Source organism: Pollachius pollachius (genome assembly GCF_949987615.1).
Source record: "Pollachius pollachius genome assembly, chromosome: 2".
Classification (NCBI taxonomy): Eukaryota; Metazoa; Chordata; class Actinopteri; order Gadiformes; family Gadidae; genus Pollachius; species Pollachius pollachius.
This window is the reverse complement of record NC_136935.1, coordinates 47892817-47907863: the sequence shown is the minus strand read 5'-3', so window position 1 is coordinate 47907863 and position 15047 is coordinate 47892817. Positions and strand designations below refer to the sequence as shown.

The 15047-nt window shown below is 48.3% G+C and overlaps 1 protein-coding gene across 1 annotated transcript in view; it reads left to right on the top strand.

Annotated features, from left to right (window-relative positions):
* The window catches only part of sh3pxd2aa (SH3 and PX domains 2Aa), a gene marked incomplete at its 5' end in the record, with an annotated part of 43237 nt that extends 30058 nt beyond the window's left edge, over window positions 1–13179 (top strand). The window contains 6 exons of the mRNA XM_079730382.1: window positions 357–474; window positions 2251–2398; window positions 2528–2735; window positions 3505–3554; window positions 4068–4187; window positions 5326–13179. Of these exons, the coding sequence (XP_079586508.1) occupies window positions 357–474; window positions 2251–2398; window positions 2528–2735; window positions 3505–3554; window positions 4068–4187; window positions 5326–7368 (2687 nt within the window). The 3' untranslated portion in view covers window positions 7369–13179. The remainder of the gene's footprint in view (window positions 1–356; window positions 475–2250; window positions 2399–2527; window positions 2736–3504; window positions 3555–4067; window positions 4188–5325) is intronic.
* Window positions 13180–15047: the final 1868 nt, after the last annotated feature.

The window sequence follows — 15047 nt, the reverse complement described above, 5'->3', positions numbered from 1 at the left end:
ACTCCATATCCCAGCCTTCTGCAAAGGCTTTAACCCTCGGCCTAGATTCAGGGATAACTTTCTGAACATAAAACGTTGCTCCTCGTGAGCTACACTGAGCTTTTCCTCTGCCTCTCTCCGTCTCTATGACCTGCTCTCCATCTCCATCTCTCTCTCTCGCTCTCTCTTTCTCTCTCTCTCTCTCTCTCTCTTGCTCTCTCTCTCTCTCGCCATCTTTCTCTCTCTCGCCATCTCTCTCTCTCGCTCCCCCGTCTCTCTGACCTGCTCTCAATCTTCATCTTTATCTCATTGTCTCTCTCTCTCTCTCTCTCTCTGTCTCTCTCTCTCTCTCTCTCTCTGTCTCTCTCTCTCTCCAGAAGAGAAGTATGTGACGATCCAGCCGTACACCAGCCAGGGGAAGGACGAGGTGAGCTTTGAGAAAGGGGTCACCGTGGAGGTCATCCAGAAGAACCTGGAGGGCTGGTGGTATGTGAGGTGAGCGCCATCTCTGATTGGTTCATGGGGATGATGACACTCAAGCTCATGCGGTCAAGCTCAGCGCCATATTCAATATGCAATTCATGGAAAGATATGTGTGTGTGTGTGTGTGTGTGTGTGTTTAATAGCACACAGACTGACTCGATGGCTGATTATTTGTGCGTGTGCGTGTGTGTGTTGTTTACTGCCGATTGTTAGTTTCATCGTTCCGGGGGGGATTCCAGGGGGCCTTTACTGAAACTGCTGTTGATGAATTACACATTTGATTGCAACACACACACACACACACACACACACACACACACACACACACACACACAAATGAGATCCATTGGAAACAGAGATTTTGAGCTAACTATTCCTAGTAGGACTAGCGATATGCATTCTGGGACAGAACAACACAGCTTTGTATTGTACTGCTGTCACTTAGCCAGGTCTCAGTACTGTTGCATTGTTTTCACAATCGATGTCACCTTGCCAGGCCCAACGCCTCTTCCTGTGTGTGGTCCAGAGTTAGTGTTAAATCACGGTTTTCCTGTGGAATGATTTGTGTTGTTCCCCAAAAACACGCTCGCTGTGAGTCATAGAGCATCGCAATACGAAGCATTTGTTGTTTTCTTTAATACTTCTCAGCCGTTTTTTCCTACAATGCATTTGTATTTTATTAGTTTAGATAATATTCCGTAATCCCTTTTTAAAGTGTTTATTTGTATATTTGCCTAGCGTATCTTTGAACAACATTTTATTAGATCCACCACAACACCACCACATCTAGCAGCTTGGAGCTCGCAACGCCGACGCGACCACACACAAACTCTTTCGCTGCGTGGCTCGACTCTCCCCCTTGTGTCGTGTTCATAGCATTTCAGTCGTCATCCTGATTCACCGGCATTTACACTCCAGACTCCAAAGGTCACATGCCCCTTCTGGCCTCACGCAGTCTGCTTAGGAGTTAAGAGCTCATGTGGTGCTAAACAGCAGCATAAAGGTCGGATCGGATTGAGTAAAAGTGTACACTACCATGCAAACCGTAGTAACGGCAGATGGCCGGCCTGCTGGATTCTCTGGGCATTTATTTTCTTTAAAACGTGTTTATACATGCATATGGATTGAAGCGGACACCTAACCAAAGTCCCTCCACGACACAGTGGGTGTCAACAGTGTTGGCATGGGGGGGGGGTCCGGCCCTGGTGGTGTTACCACCCTGCTTCCCCCAGTGGAGCTCCATAGCACCGGTCTGTCTGCTGTGTTGCTGAGGAAACAGTTAGCGAAATACACTCCAAACTACACATTGTTCCAGCAGATAGATTTGATCGTTTAGCAACATTTCAGCGTGACATTGACATTAACATTGAGGGCATTTAACAGACACTTTTATACAAAGCGACGTGCAATAAGTACATCTGTCTGAAGAAAGAGAAACAACATGACGCTGTCGGTACGGCAAGGATGTTCATAGAACCAAGTGCCAAGAACTACGAATTGCTAGGTTCACCCATTCCCCGTATACAGCAAAGACAGCTAGGATAAGACCCAATGCTATGCTACCCAATGCTACCCAATGCTCAGTACTCTTTTTAAGTTTCAGGACGTACAACATACAATAAGTGCGTAAGAGGGGTGGCTATGCAGAGTCTAGGTGGACTCTGCATAAGTCTTTACATTTTATTTCAACCAATTTTAAACGATTGCTTGGCCAGTATATTGTAGTCCACTCTGTTCCTTTTAAAAACTACAAAGATGGACGCCTGCTCGCCTGCCATCTTCCGACAGGTACCTGGGGAAGGAGGGCTGGGCGCCGGCGTCCTACCTGAAGAAGGTGAAGGAGGACTTCTCCTCGCCGCGCAAGAAGACCCTCACCGGCCCCGTGGAGATCATCGGCAACATCATGGAGATCAGCAACCTGCTGCAGAAGAAGTCCGTCAGCGAGAAGGACATCCAGACAGACGAGGAGGGCGGCGGCGGCGGCGGCGGCGGCGGCGGCGGCGGCGGCGGCAGCGGTAGCGGAGGGGGAGGGGGAGGTGCCACGCCCGAGCGCCACTTCACCAAGAGCGAGATCAGCCTGCCCATGCCGGTCAGCGGGGAGCTGAACGCGGAGACGGGCCGGCGGCTGAGCTCGGGCTCGGGCTACGGCTCCAACAGCCCCTGCCTGGGGCTCCTGATGGGGGCCAGCGCCTCCCTGAACGAGAGCAAGGCCCGGGCGGAGCCGGGGTCCCCCGCCGTGGCCCGGGTGGCCCCCCGCCGGGTGGAGGTCGGGGGTGAGTGGAGACGCGCTGAGCGGTTGTTGTTTGGCTTGAGGGTGTAGCCGGGGCGGTGTAGCGAGGGTGTAGCCGGGGCTCACGTCATGCAACCAGGATGTGAGTGTGATTAGCCAGTACAAGCCGTTTTGAAAATCTGCCGCTTCTGACATCACAAGTGGGCGTGTCGTGTCCACCTAGTGTGTCCAGCACACATCTAGGTGGACAGGCCCACTTGTGATGTCAGAAGCGGCAGATTTTCAAAACGGCTTGTAGCGGCTAATCACACTCGCATCCTGGTGGTATAATATGTCACCTTTAAGAGACAGCATCTCAGGATGCGTAAGTTTACATTTATCTTTAGGGCATTAAGCAGAAGCTTTTATCCAGAGCGAGTTAGAATAGATACCTTTGTTAGGAGAAAAGGTGGATGTGAGGTGAGATGCTGAACTGTTGTCATTCTGCCTTTCTCTAGACTTTGACGCCATAGGTAAGCAATTGAGTCAATGGTGCCGTGTCTTTGGTTGAATAACAGACTGTTATTCAATGTCATAAAATTAGTGTTTCACTTACCCAATAATTGTACTAATTACCTAATATGTTATGTGCATTGGATTCTCTTTTTTCTTTTATAGTTTTTAACATAAACTCTGGCGTTGGTTTTGTTTATGTTAATGACTTGTCACTTTGTTTTGTCTAACGTCTTGTTAGTCTCTCCATGCCCGTCAGATGGGAATATTCCACATGACTTGCATGAAACATGTAAACGTTACATCATTTTTCTCCTCAGGATCTCCAAACCTCCGACAGAAGCCTCCTCCAAGAAGAGACACCAACCTGGTGAGACATCCATTTACTCTTTCACTCATTCATTAGAATAACGCAATAGTCAGCCCAAAGGGACTTGCTGTGTTTAAAGGGTAAATTATTTAGACAATGGATGGTTCCTGGCAGATAATAATAGGATCATGTACACATAAATAACATTTCAAACAAATACATTGCATAACAATATCCCTTGATATTCCTGGATGCCTGAAATGGCTTCATAGCTTCAAATAGGCATTCAAATGTTTATTTGTACCCTTACTTAAGTACTGAATGACTAACATATCGTTAAAAATAAGGTGAATACACAAGATAATACATTTATTACGTATTTATCTCGTTCTTTCTCTCTCTCTCTCTCTCTCTCTCTCTCTCTCTCTCTCTCTCTCTCTCTCTCATCCTTTCTCTCCCTCTCCCTCTCATCCTTTCTCTCTCTTTCTCTCCCACTCATCCTCTCTCTCACTGTCTCTCTCTCTCTCATCCTCTCTAATTTGCCTTAAACACTGTCCTCCCCTGCTGTTTTAGGGATTCCAGTTACCCAAGCCACCAGAGCCCCCTGCTGTGGAAGCAGAGTACTACACCATCGCTGAATTCCAGTCCTCCATCTCCGATGGCATCAGTTTCCGTGGAGGACAAAAGGCTGATGTAAGCGGCGGTGTCTAAATGGGTTGCCGTCCCCGACATGAGACCTTCGCGGCTCACTGAAAATGCATGTCTACCGAGTAGCCTCCAGTCAAGTCAGAGACGCTAAGGCAACTCAAAAGACCTCAAGGATTCTGCTCGATCCGAATGATTTAGAGAAGTAATTAATTTCATTCCGAGCAATGAAAAGAACAGAGATAAAATGGACAAGTTTGGTTTTATCTCAAGGCTACGATGATGTGCCACAAGAGTGGCCTGTATCTTCAAGGCGTTTGTGACGACAATGGCAGTGATATTTTCAAAAGTGCTCATGACATTTATAACTTTTTGTTACATAAATGAACACTATACACTGATTATCATGCATCTGTATGACTTTATTTTATATGTGATTTCTAATCAATGAGGCATTTAAATGTATGCTAATCAGCGTCAGCAACGCAGTGAAAGATACACAGACATACGCAGACTGCATTTAAAGCGTGTATACCCAGATATAGTCAGCACCGCAGAGTTGCTCAACATCTCCAAAAGACTCAAGAATCACTTGTTCAGAGATCACCCTGACTCTGCATAGCCTCCCCACACACCCCTCATACGCGCTTATTGTACGTTGTATGCCACGGCTTAGGTGTCGGCTTAGCTCGGGGGGTAGAGCAGTTGTCTTGTAATCGAAGCAGTTGTCTTGTAACCGAAAGGTTGCTAGTTCGATCCCCAGCTCCTCCTCGCTGAGTGTTGATGTGTCCCTGACCGAGACACTTAACCCTAACTGCTCCTGACGGGCTGGCTGTCGCTTTGCGTGGTTGACTCTGCCGTCGGTGGGTCAATGTGTGTATTAACCGATGTAAGTCGCTTTGGATAAAAGCTAAAATGCCCTAATTGTATTGCATGATGTATTTCCTTAAAAATAGTAGCTAGCATGGTGAAGCTTCTTATGCTAGCTATCTTTGTTGTATACGGGGAATGGGTTTACCTAGCAATTGTTAGTGCTTGTTTGGCACTTGGTTCTATGAACATCCTTACTGTACCGACAGCGATATATTGCTTCTCTTTCTCCTGGCAAATGTTTTAATCTGAGTCGCTTTGGATAAAAGCGTTGCCCTAATGCCCTAAATGCTCTAAATGTATGTATGCTGTGCAGGTGATCGAGAAGAACTCCGGGGGCTGGTGGTACGTCCAGATCGGGGAGATGGAGGGCTGGGCCCCCTGCTCCTACATCGACAAGAGGAAGAAGCCCAACCTCAACCGCCGCACCAGCACCCTCACCCGGCCCAAGGTCCCGCCCCCCGCCCCGCCCGTCAAAAAGACCGACCCGGACGAGAAACCCGTCTCCGCGACCCCCGCCGTCAAAGTTCCCCCGGGGGAACCCCCCGCCCGGCCCGCGTACGAAGAACCCCTGTACGACATCCCCGCCGTCGGCTGCGAAGGCGAGGCGGCCGCGGACCCGCCGAAGAACGAGCGCCCCCCGGAGGTGAAGAGGAACAGCGTCGCGGGGAACAAGTACCGCGGCTCGCCCCCTGCCTCCCGAGCCGCCGCCCCGCCGCCTGTCTGCAAGGCGTCGCCGGTGTTCAACCGCCGCAGGTCCTCCATGAGGTCCTCGGAGGAGGCGCTCGCCAAGGAGGAGTGCGTCTATGAAAACGACGGCTTCCGGGCCAGCAGCGCGGACGAGGCCACCTCCTCGGCCAAGAGCTCCGGCGGGCACCACCACCACTCCCCGAGGAGCTACCACTCCTCCACCGTCCCCCGCAAACCCTCCGGCTCCTCCCCCTTGCCAGGGAGGACCATGAAGACGGTGACGCCCGAGCTGACCCGAAGGAGCCAGACGCTGGGCCGGCACATGGACCACAGCCCCCGGTCCTCCTCGGACGAGTCGGGGCGGAGCCATGTGAAAGGCGTCAGCTTCAGCCGGGACGTGGAGCATCGGATCGGCCAGAGCCCGTCCACCAAGCCCAAGCCCTCGGTGCGACCCAAGCCGCTGCTGGCCAAGTCGGAGCCCCAGGGGCCCGACCGGATGGACATCGGCTCGCTGCGTCGCCAGCTGAGGCCCGCCGGGGGCCAGCCGCGGCACAGCCTCAAGCCCTCGCGCGGAGAGGACTCGGAGACGGCGTCGGTGGTCTCCTCGGAGGACTCCCTGTGCTCCCGCAGCACCTCGGACCTGTCCTCCGTCTACTCCAAGGGGAGCCACGGGGACTCGGACCTGGAGGGCCCCAGCCTCTACCGGTCCCTGGACGCCTACCAGAAGGTGCAGGACTCGGAGATCAGCTTCCCCTCGGGGGTGGAGCTGGAGGTGGTGGAGAAGCAGGAGAGCGGCTGGTGGTACGTGCGCCGGAACGCCGAGGAAGGCTGGGCCCCCTCCTACTTCCTGGAGCCCGTGCGGCAGCCGGTGGACGCGGGCGGGAGGAAGGAGTCGGACCGGCACCGGAGCGCCGGGAGCAGCAAGTCCAACAGCCTGGAGAAGAACGAGCAGCGCGTCCAGGCGCTGAACGACATCAACCTGCGGGGCATGAACCAGCAGCACCAGGTGCTGCGGAGGTGCAGCCCCCCAATCCCCTCCAAGCCGCCCGGGGGCTTCTCCAAGCCGTCGGGGCTGGTCAACGGCGGGGTGCGCATGAGGAACGGCGTGCGGCAGGTGGCGGTGAGGCCTCAGTCGGTGTTGGTGACCGCCTCGCAGCCCGGCAGGGACTCCCACTACACGACGGGGTCGCTGAGACGGAACGAGTCCCTGGGCCGGAGCGACCACTACCGCTCGGGTTCGGCCACCCTCGGCGTGCGCAGGAACGCCTCGTTCAGCACGGTGCGGCCGCACGTGGTGGTGGAGAGCCAGCCGCGGCCGGACGAGCGCGGGGGTCCGGGCTCCTCGTGCGGCGGCGGCGGATTCGGGGGCAGCAGCGCCGCCCAGGACGCCCTGGGTCGGGCGGCGGGCCAGAGGAACGGCATCCCCGTGTCGACGGTCCGGCCCAAGCCCATAGACAAGAGCCAGCTGATCCACAACAACCTGGGCCGGGACGTGTACGTGTCCATCGCCGACTACGGCGGCGACGAGGAGACCATGGGCTTCTCCGAGGGCACCTACCTGGAGGTACTGGAGAGGAACCCCAACGGGTGGTGGTACTGCCAGGTGCAGGATGACCACGTCCCGCGCAAGGGCTGGGTGCCCTCCAACTACCTAGAGCGTAAGAAATGAGAGCAAGCCCCACCCCAGGAAAGGGTCTCCAGCAATCTCCCTTCCCCCCCTTGCCCCTGCCCCCATCCCATCCCACCAACGCGTGGTGCCTCCAGGCAAATCGCCGGCACCATTCTCAAAGAATGTTACCCCAAGAAATTCCCGTAAGCAATACACCCCGACTCTGAAGGAGACTGTAAAAAACAAAATATGATGTTTCATGTCTTAGGGAGAGACCCTATTAGAGCTGGTTTACTGAGATCTGTACCCGCCGAAGTCTAGAACAAACGTTTTGGAAGTGGACGAGAAGTGAACCTTTATGAATGGACACATGAGATTAGATGACAGGTCTTTTGAATACCGAACGGTGTAACTGGGCACAACGGCCTCTGAAAGGGGCTGCCATGGGTTGACGCTGAATTTAGCAGGGTACGGCTAGTGTTGTTAGTGCCCACCTGTGACTGATGCCAAATTAGTGCCTTTGGTGTGTGATCATCTGAATGAAGGTCCTAAGAGGTGAACAGGAACGTGAATCAACCAAACCTATCTGCGTGTGAGAGTGCTACATGGCCTTTGGGAGCGCAGACATCTCCGAATGTGTTTCTGTGTTTCTCACCAACTCCAAGTTCCATTTTAGGAGCACCAGTTGAGCGAAGCGGCCAATCAATGTCATCGCTGGGTTCCAGTAGGTATAATTGATGCAATATGCGGAAAAAGAGAGAGGAAATTAATTTCCGCTGCTTGTAAAGTTACTCTTTATTCACAGTCCCGGACAAAATAGAAAATCAACTTGTTTAGCTTTTTGTGTTGCTTTTTGCCTCCATCATTGTTACGATCGATTTTTTGGGGATTCTCTCCTTGCTTAGAGAAGTATTTCTGCATTTCTTGTGACATCCTCTCTCAAACGGACAGCCTATTGGAACTTAAGATAAGGTAGTAACTAAAGCAGTTGATTGGCATTGTGAGTCCACCAGTGAAATAATCTTTAGTTAGTACACGCAGTCCCCATCAAAGTTCCTATACAAAAAAGGTTTATTGAACATTTTCTATCATGGCCACCAGGGGGCTACTGCCCTGAAAAAGTCAATTTGTTTACGTAGTGTTTAGCTTCAATGTAGTTATTTTATGCTGTTGTTTCAGAAAATACATTTGTATATATTGTTGTTAATCCCAGGAATGTGATTACCTAGCATCATGCCCAAAATGTGATTTAAACCAATGGAATATAAATTCAACAGCTAAGTTTTGTAGCTTTATATTTACCACTGAATAGGCAAAGAACAGTTTAAAGCAAACTATAAAATACCTAACATAATGAGGTGGGAGAACTGACATGATATATATGGAATATATTTCATAAGCTATATCTAGACGCACTTGATCTAACCAAATGTCATAGCATGGAACCAATCAAAGATTGATATTGCTGACGCAGTATTGTATTAATATTAATGTGAAGCGAATAACATTTTGATTTCAAATATATTTGTTGACATTTTGGTTCTGTTAAATCATGTATTGACCAAACTCACACAAGAGCATTACAATACATCATAACTATTGCCCTTGGATACAAAATAAGTGTGACAACTTCCAATTTCAAGGCTTCCGACGGCTGATGTCCAAGATTGCTGAAATATATTCTCTAAACAATGGTGGTGTTGGTTCTGCGTTAAGGGCTAAACATCGCTCCATAATTTACATTTTATTTCTGCTGGACAGTGTTTTAGTATTAAAAAGAAAAGAGTACATTATCTGCTAGATCGTTAACTATTTAGCAAACTATATTTGTTCTGTTTGTGTTTTATCGTTACCATGTGATCGCACATAATGGACAATAACGGGGAAATGGTGGTTCTGTTTTGTGAATTGGTGCACTTTAACGGTTTGAACTGTTATTGTGCACTAATGTAAAGGAGCAGCAAACACTCAGCATGTTATTTATTTATCATATTTTACAGGGAAACATGTCTTCTCTTTACTGTACCTTAACTCAGTCATGACTCCTAATTTGGGAAATAAGTTCTAGTCATCAAATAAAAGTTCTAGTCAAAGATCAAATTGAACCAGGAATTCGATTTCACAAGATTTTACCGTTAGCGGTACGTAAAAAAAATGGCAAAACACTGAATGTTTTTTGCATTATCCCATACAATCCATTCTACCTCAGTGCAATAATCAAAGCGCTGCTGGTCAGTGAATGTTCCCACAAACTGTACATAAATTGACATTCTATTTAGTTTATATTTGTTTTATAACGATGCATCTTAAGTTTATTGCTATACAGTTTTGTAGCAAGGTTTATAATCTAAAGTAATTTATTTTTTTAAAACCATTTTTAAATAATTTTTATTTTTTTACTGCTGCGTGCTGCGACTTTAGCAAATCATGGACACTTCTTTCATCCTTATTGTGCCTAACATAACGCCCGATTAAAAGTATAAACGTGCGCGTCTTTGTGGTTCTCCATCAAATCACTGCTCGACATCCTCCTCCACAATTCTCAATTAGGCCTACACAAAAAACGAATGTATTTTTTTTTTAATTGACTTCATCAGTAAATCAAAGTCAAAGTTGTGACAATAACAATAATGAGAAAATCATCAATAATAACACAACGGGAGCTAACTCTAATTGTCATGTAATGAACACATTTGATGGAGAGACCTAGTCGTGCGTCCTTTGCGACGTCACGCTCCGCAGGGGAGCACAGAGGCTGCTCTGACGAAGGCGTTATGTTAATGTGGCGAATCACCTCCTCGCGACAGCACACTCATATTGCCTCGCGCTTCGTTAAGACGGTTTGCATTATCCTTGCTTCTTTGGCGGCTGAAACGACAAGGGAAACAGTGACATGTCGAGCTTTGTCCTTACATGTTAAGCCAACTAGCGTCTTATCGTTCATTGTTTGGTTGTTTTTTTTACCATATTAAGTGGCCTGATTTTTTTTGCCCCATATAATGTATTCCGTTAAAATTTCTAAGTGTAACCGTGAAAAAATGTGCAATAGGTTAAAGGGCGACATGCTTGAAAGTTAATGGAAAACAAAACGAAAGAAAAAACGGACCATCTCAATCTTGTGATAGTTATTTTTTGGGATATGAAATCAGACGGCCACTCACAACCGCCCCCCTCCCCCCCTCCCAAGGTCATCTCAAAGTGTTGTGATGAGTAGGCCATCTTCATTCAAACGACGCCCCCTACCCCACTGGGTTTAAAAACAACAACATCAACAACAACAACAAAAGGGCGAAGACAGTGCAACTGGAAATGTATTCGCTGTGCGCACTGCCCGTACTCTCCTCATCCTCCTCCTCCTCCTCCTCCTCCTCTAACAGGGATGTTTGCGTTTCATCCCCCCCCCCTAACTGGCCACACAGTTGTAAACAATGTTGACGCATTCGCGTTGCAATCTGGACTCGCGTCTCAGGAGCAGATGCCATCGCAGATATAATATACATCCTCGCCTTATCCTCATCTTCATCATCGTCCTTCCTCACCCTCCACGGGACCCCTACCGGTGTCCCATCCATGCCTGGACGGAATGTTGACAGTCACTCTGCCAGCCTCCGTCCCCTGCTTTATTTATTCGGAACATTTCCACATTTCGTCTCATGCCTTTCTTGACATTTTCCACCACTGTATTTGTTTTTCCTTTTGTGTCGCCTCACGGCTCCCTAAGCTGTCTGGACGAGCAAAGTGACATTTGGAAGCTTTATTCCGGTGTCCCCGGGGACTGGGGCCCATCTGCCCAGTCTCTCCGGTGACCCGGACAGGCAGAGGCGGCAGTGACGAATGCGTCCTGCCTGCGGGCCGAAGCAGTCGGCCGGCGTTGTCCGAGGTCTATACCTGCCCCACCGCCGCAGATACATAAACCTGGCTATTACCGGATCAAAATTAACATAGACCAGAGCCTTCGTCGCTACGGACGACCGGAGGCGGAATAGCACCTGTAGGCTCTTAGTAGGCTACTGACCATTTCAGATTAATTTCCTCCGCTTATCTCGGCTCATGGACTCTACGGCTTATTTCCCCACTTTTAAGCATATCCCGCGTCTTATTTTGCTCTTCCGTTCAGTGTGCGAATGCCTTGCTCAACTCAAGTCCGTGTGCATCTACACAGCAAAACACATTAGAATGACACTTTCGTGTAATACCTCATATTGGCCACCAGGGAGTGCTGACGTTCTGCCAGTCCATCTTCCTCTTTCATTTCTCCACATTCCCCTGTTAAGGACTCTCGTTTCTCGACACGGCCATTCCTAAAAAACTATTTGTTTCCCGGAGCGGGCTGGAGGCTTGGGTGAGTATAGCCTAGGGAGGAATATATAACACACACTCACGGTGTTGAGTGTGTGTGTGCGGGTAGGTGTTGAAGGTGTTTTGAGTCAAAGAGGTGGAATACAGGTGAGGTCAGGGGAAAGGGGATGTTGGGGTCACAGACAGACGTGGTTTAAAGGTAGACTGTTGACTGAAGAATGGGTGTCTGGAGGTTATAGTGGACGAACGTGAGAAAAATTAGATACTTGGATTGCATTTTCAGACCCTGAGCTACTTTCTGGAGCTTAACAGGTCTAAGAGTCTACTTAAAACACCCTTTATTTTATTGCGGAAGAGATTTAATTCCCAAATTCTAGCGACGGGCTTACAGCTGGCAGTCATTGAAGGATTCGCTTAAATGAAGGGGTGACAACCAAAGGCAGATGGATTCTCTCTCTCCTGGGTTAACGACAGGAGACGGAGACGAACTAACCTTGTGCTTTAGTTCTCTTTATAATGAATGGGATAACTTATTTTGGTCTTGAGCGAGGATGGGGTGGTTGAAGACCTTCAAGAAACTAATCATCTTATGTTCTTATCTTACTAAAGTTCTGCTATTATAAATTATTAAAATACAGCTGTAGTCTTTAGGTGGAGGGAAACGGGGTCTGATTCACTTTGAGCGTTCATATCTGACAAAGTCGATTACATAGTAGAGATGGGAAATGGTTGAGGGTTGATAAGGAGCCTGTAGTGTTGGGCTAAAGAGGGACATGGGGAAAGTGTTTGGTCAGACGTGTTCGGCGTTTTGGTTGATTCGCGTAGGTCTTTTTTTTTGTGTGTGTGTTGCTTCGTTTTGGTAACATGTTTGATAATCAATGGCTCAGTAGTGTAGTAGGTTGTCTTTGAAGAAGGACACTTGACGGATAGATGTGTGAGAGGAAACGTTTTCAGTTCGGTTAAATGTGAGAAGAAACAATAAATCATCATCCGTTGACTGTGTCGAGAAACGAAAGCTCCCCGCGTCTCCACTGACGGCTCAGCTGTCACGCAGGCGAGGCCTCCCTCCGTGGTCGTGTTTTCCGCTTTTTTTTTTCTTTCGACACGCTTTCTAATTACCCCGACTGTGTATCTTAATTATCCCGCTCCCCCATCCTCCCTCAGCCTGTCAGATGAGGCTGGCGCTTTTTAATCACAGCCACCCATGCGGCCACGCGCTGGCTGCATGCGGGAAATCGCTGCTCTGTTGTTTTTTTTTCATAACGCGGTTGGCCCCTTCTGCTCGTCTGGGAAGCGACCCGTCCATCCGATTGATGCTTCACTTGTGTGTGTGTGTGTGTGTGTGTGTGTGTGTGTGTGTGTGTGTGTGTGTGTGTGTGAGAGAGAGTGCACGAGTGTGCGTGTGGACGGTTGGAGTGATTAAGGAGTGGGAAGTGTTGCATCCATTAAAATATTATGATCCTATTCACTCCCATAACTCTTCAAAGTAGTGTGCCAAACTTCCGTCAGCGAGGCCCTTATGTGTTGCCTTTCCTCTTGGAGCCCGGAGCCTTCCAACACCTTTGATAAGAACACTCCCTCCCCCCGACACACACACACACACACACGCACATACTACCCCCCCCCCCCCCCCCCCCCCCCCCCCCATGCACGCCCCCGCTCATTCTAAGGGATGATAATCCACTACCAGCATGTCAACGCCACAATACTTTGAGTTGGACCAAAGGAGGTGCTATTCTGTCGCTCATTTCTTTCTTGCCCCCACCCCCCCTCTGTCAGATATTTTCAATTGTTTTCCTTCTTCAATGTAATATTATTATTGTGTCATTTAATATCATTTTGTACGTGTGTCTGAGCTCTGGAAAATCCTGTCTGAGCTCTTGAAACGCTCCTTGTTTTCAACACTAGTAAACCTTCGGTCTGCACCTCACATGGAAGATTGAATATTCTAGATGCAGTAAGGCTTTTATCACAGGGCGGACTTCCGTCCTACAGCTCAATAACACTGCGGCGTGCACCAAGATGGACGCTGCGTAATACACCCCCATTACTAGAACCGTTCTGCCCATGCTAATGAACACGAGGTGTGTCGCCTTCCTCTTTATCATTTCGTGTCAAAACTCAGCTCAAACTATTTTGTTTTTAACTCTTGTACATGTTTACATTGTATCTCACATTTGCCTAAAAAAAAAGACGCATTATTAAATGTACTATCTTTGTTCTCGAGACTGCTCCCGTTTTCTTTCCACGCCGTCTGCCTCAGTATATTTATTCAGACACAGATTTATCATCGGGGAGAGTCATTTTACACACATTTGTCTGTGTTCACCTGTACAGCACTGGGTCAGATTAAGTGGTTTAAGGTTTGGAGGCACGGAACAATCTGCCAGTGATATATTCTTCATCGGTGTAAGTACAGAAATTGCACACACACGCACACACACACTCACACACAGATCATACACACGCACACGCCAACACAACGAAGTTTGGGGGGGACACTGAATGAAGACAAATATGTTCCCCAGGAGGAAATAAAAGAATTAATGTTGCTCTCTCGCTCCCTCTCCCTCCCTCTCGCAGATCCAAACCTATTCATTTCTCCGTCGGCAATTAATCGGATATATCTGGCCTCGCCACATATTTCATAGCCGTGCCCTAAAACGCCAGCCTCGGAGAAACTGCCTTTCAGCAGAAAAATATGAAAAAAAAGTAGGAAGGTTTCTACCACCAAAGGTCACGCTATCATTTACAGCCCCCCCTGGTGCTCATATCTGGGACGGTTCACAAGTCTTGAGAGCAGAGCTCGCCAAAGCACATGAGCGGTTGAGGCGGAGAGCAATGTTGTCCCTGTTTATGAATTCTCCTTGTATATTCTTAATCAGAGACGGGGTGGGGCCATTGGATTATGTTTAATAATTAAAACCCCGTGATCAGATACATCGTGTAATACATACAGACAATGTATCATTTAGGATTGTAGGGGTGATTGACTCGGCAGAATCTTGATCAGATGTGAACTTTGTCCCCTTCCCTTGTTAGACAATGTCATTAGTGCTGGGATGAATGCATAGTGGAGCTGACGAGATCTTGCATGATTAGTTATTCAGTTCAGGCTATTGTCAGATAAAAAAGTATACTACAGTTTTACAATGTAGACAGTGGTCATCTATAAAAAATATCGCAATTTACTTAACATCAAATGCAGGCATTCCCTGATAAGAGATTCGTTGTCCACTAGAGGGCAATCTTGATCCAGTTTTCTGTTCCAAGGTTTCAAGAATAAACCATGATATTTCACGGAACGTAAATTGCATATATATATATAGATATAAAGATAAATATGAATACAGTGTCTACATTACACATTGGTCTTTAAATGTTATTATTCTTACTCTTGAATATAGATGTGGCATTTGTATTTGGTGATGAGATTAGGC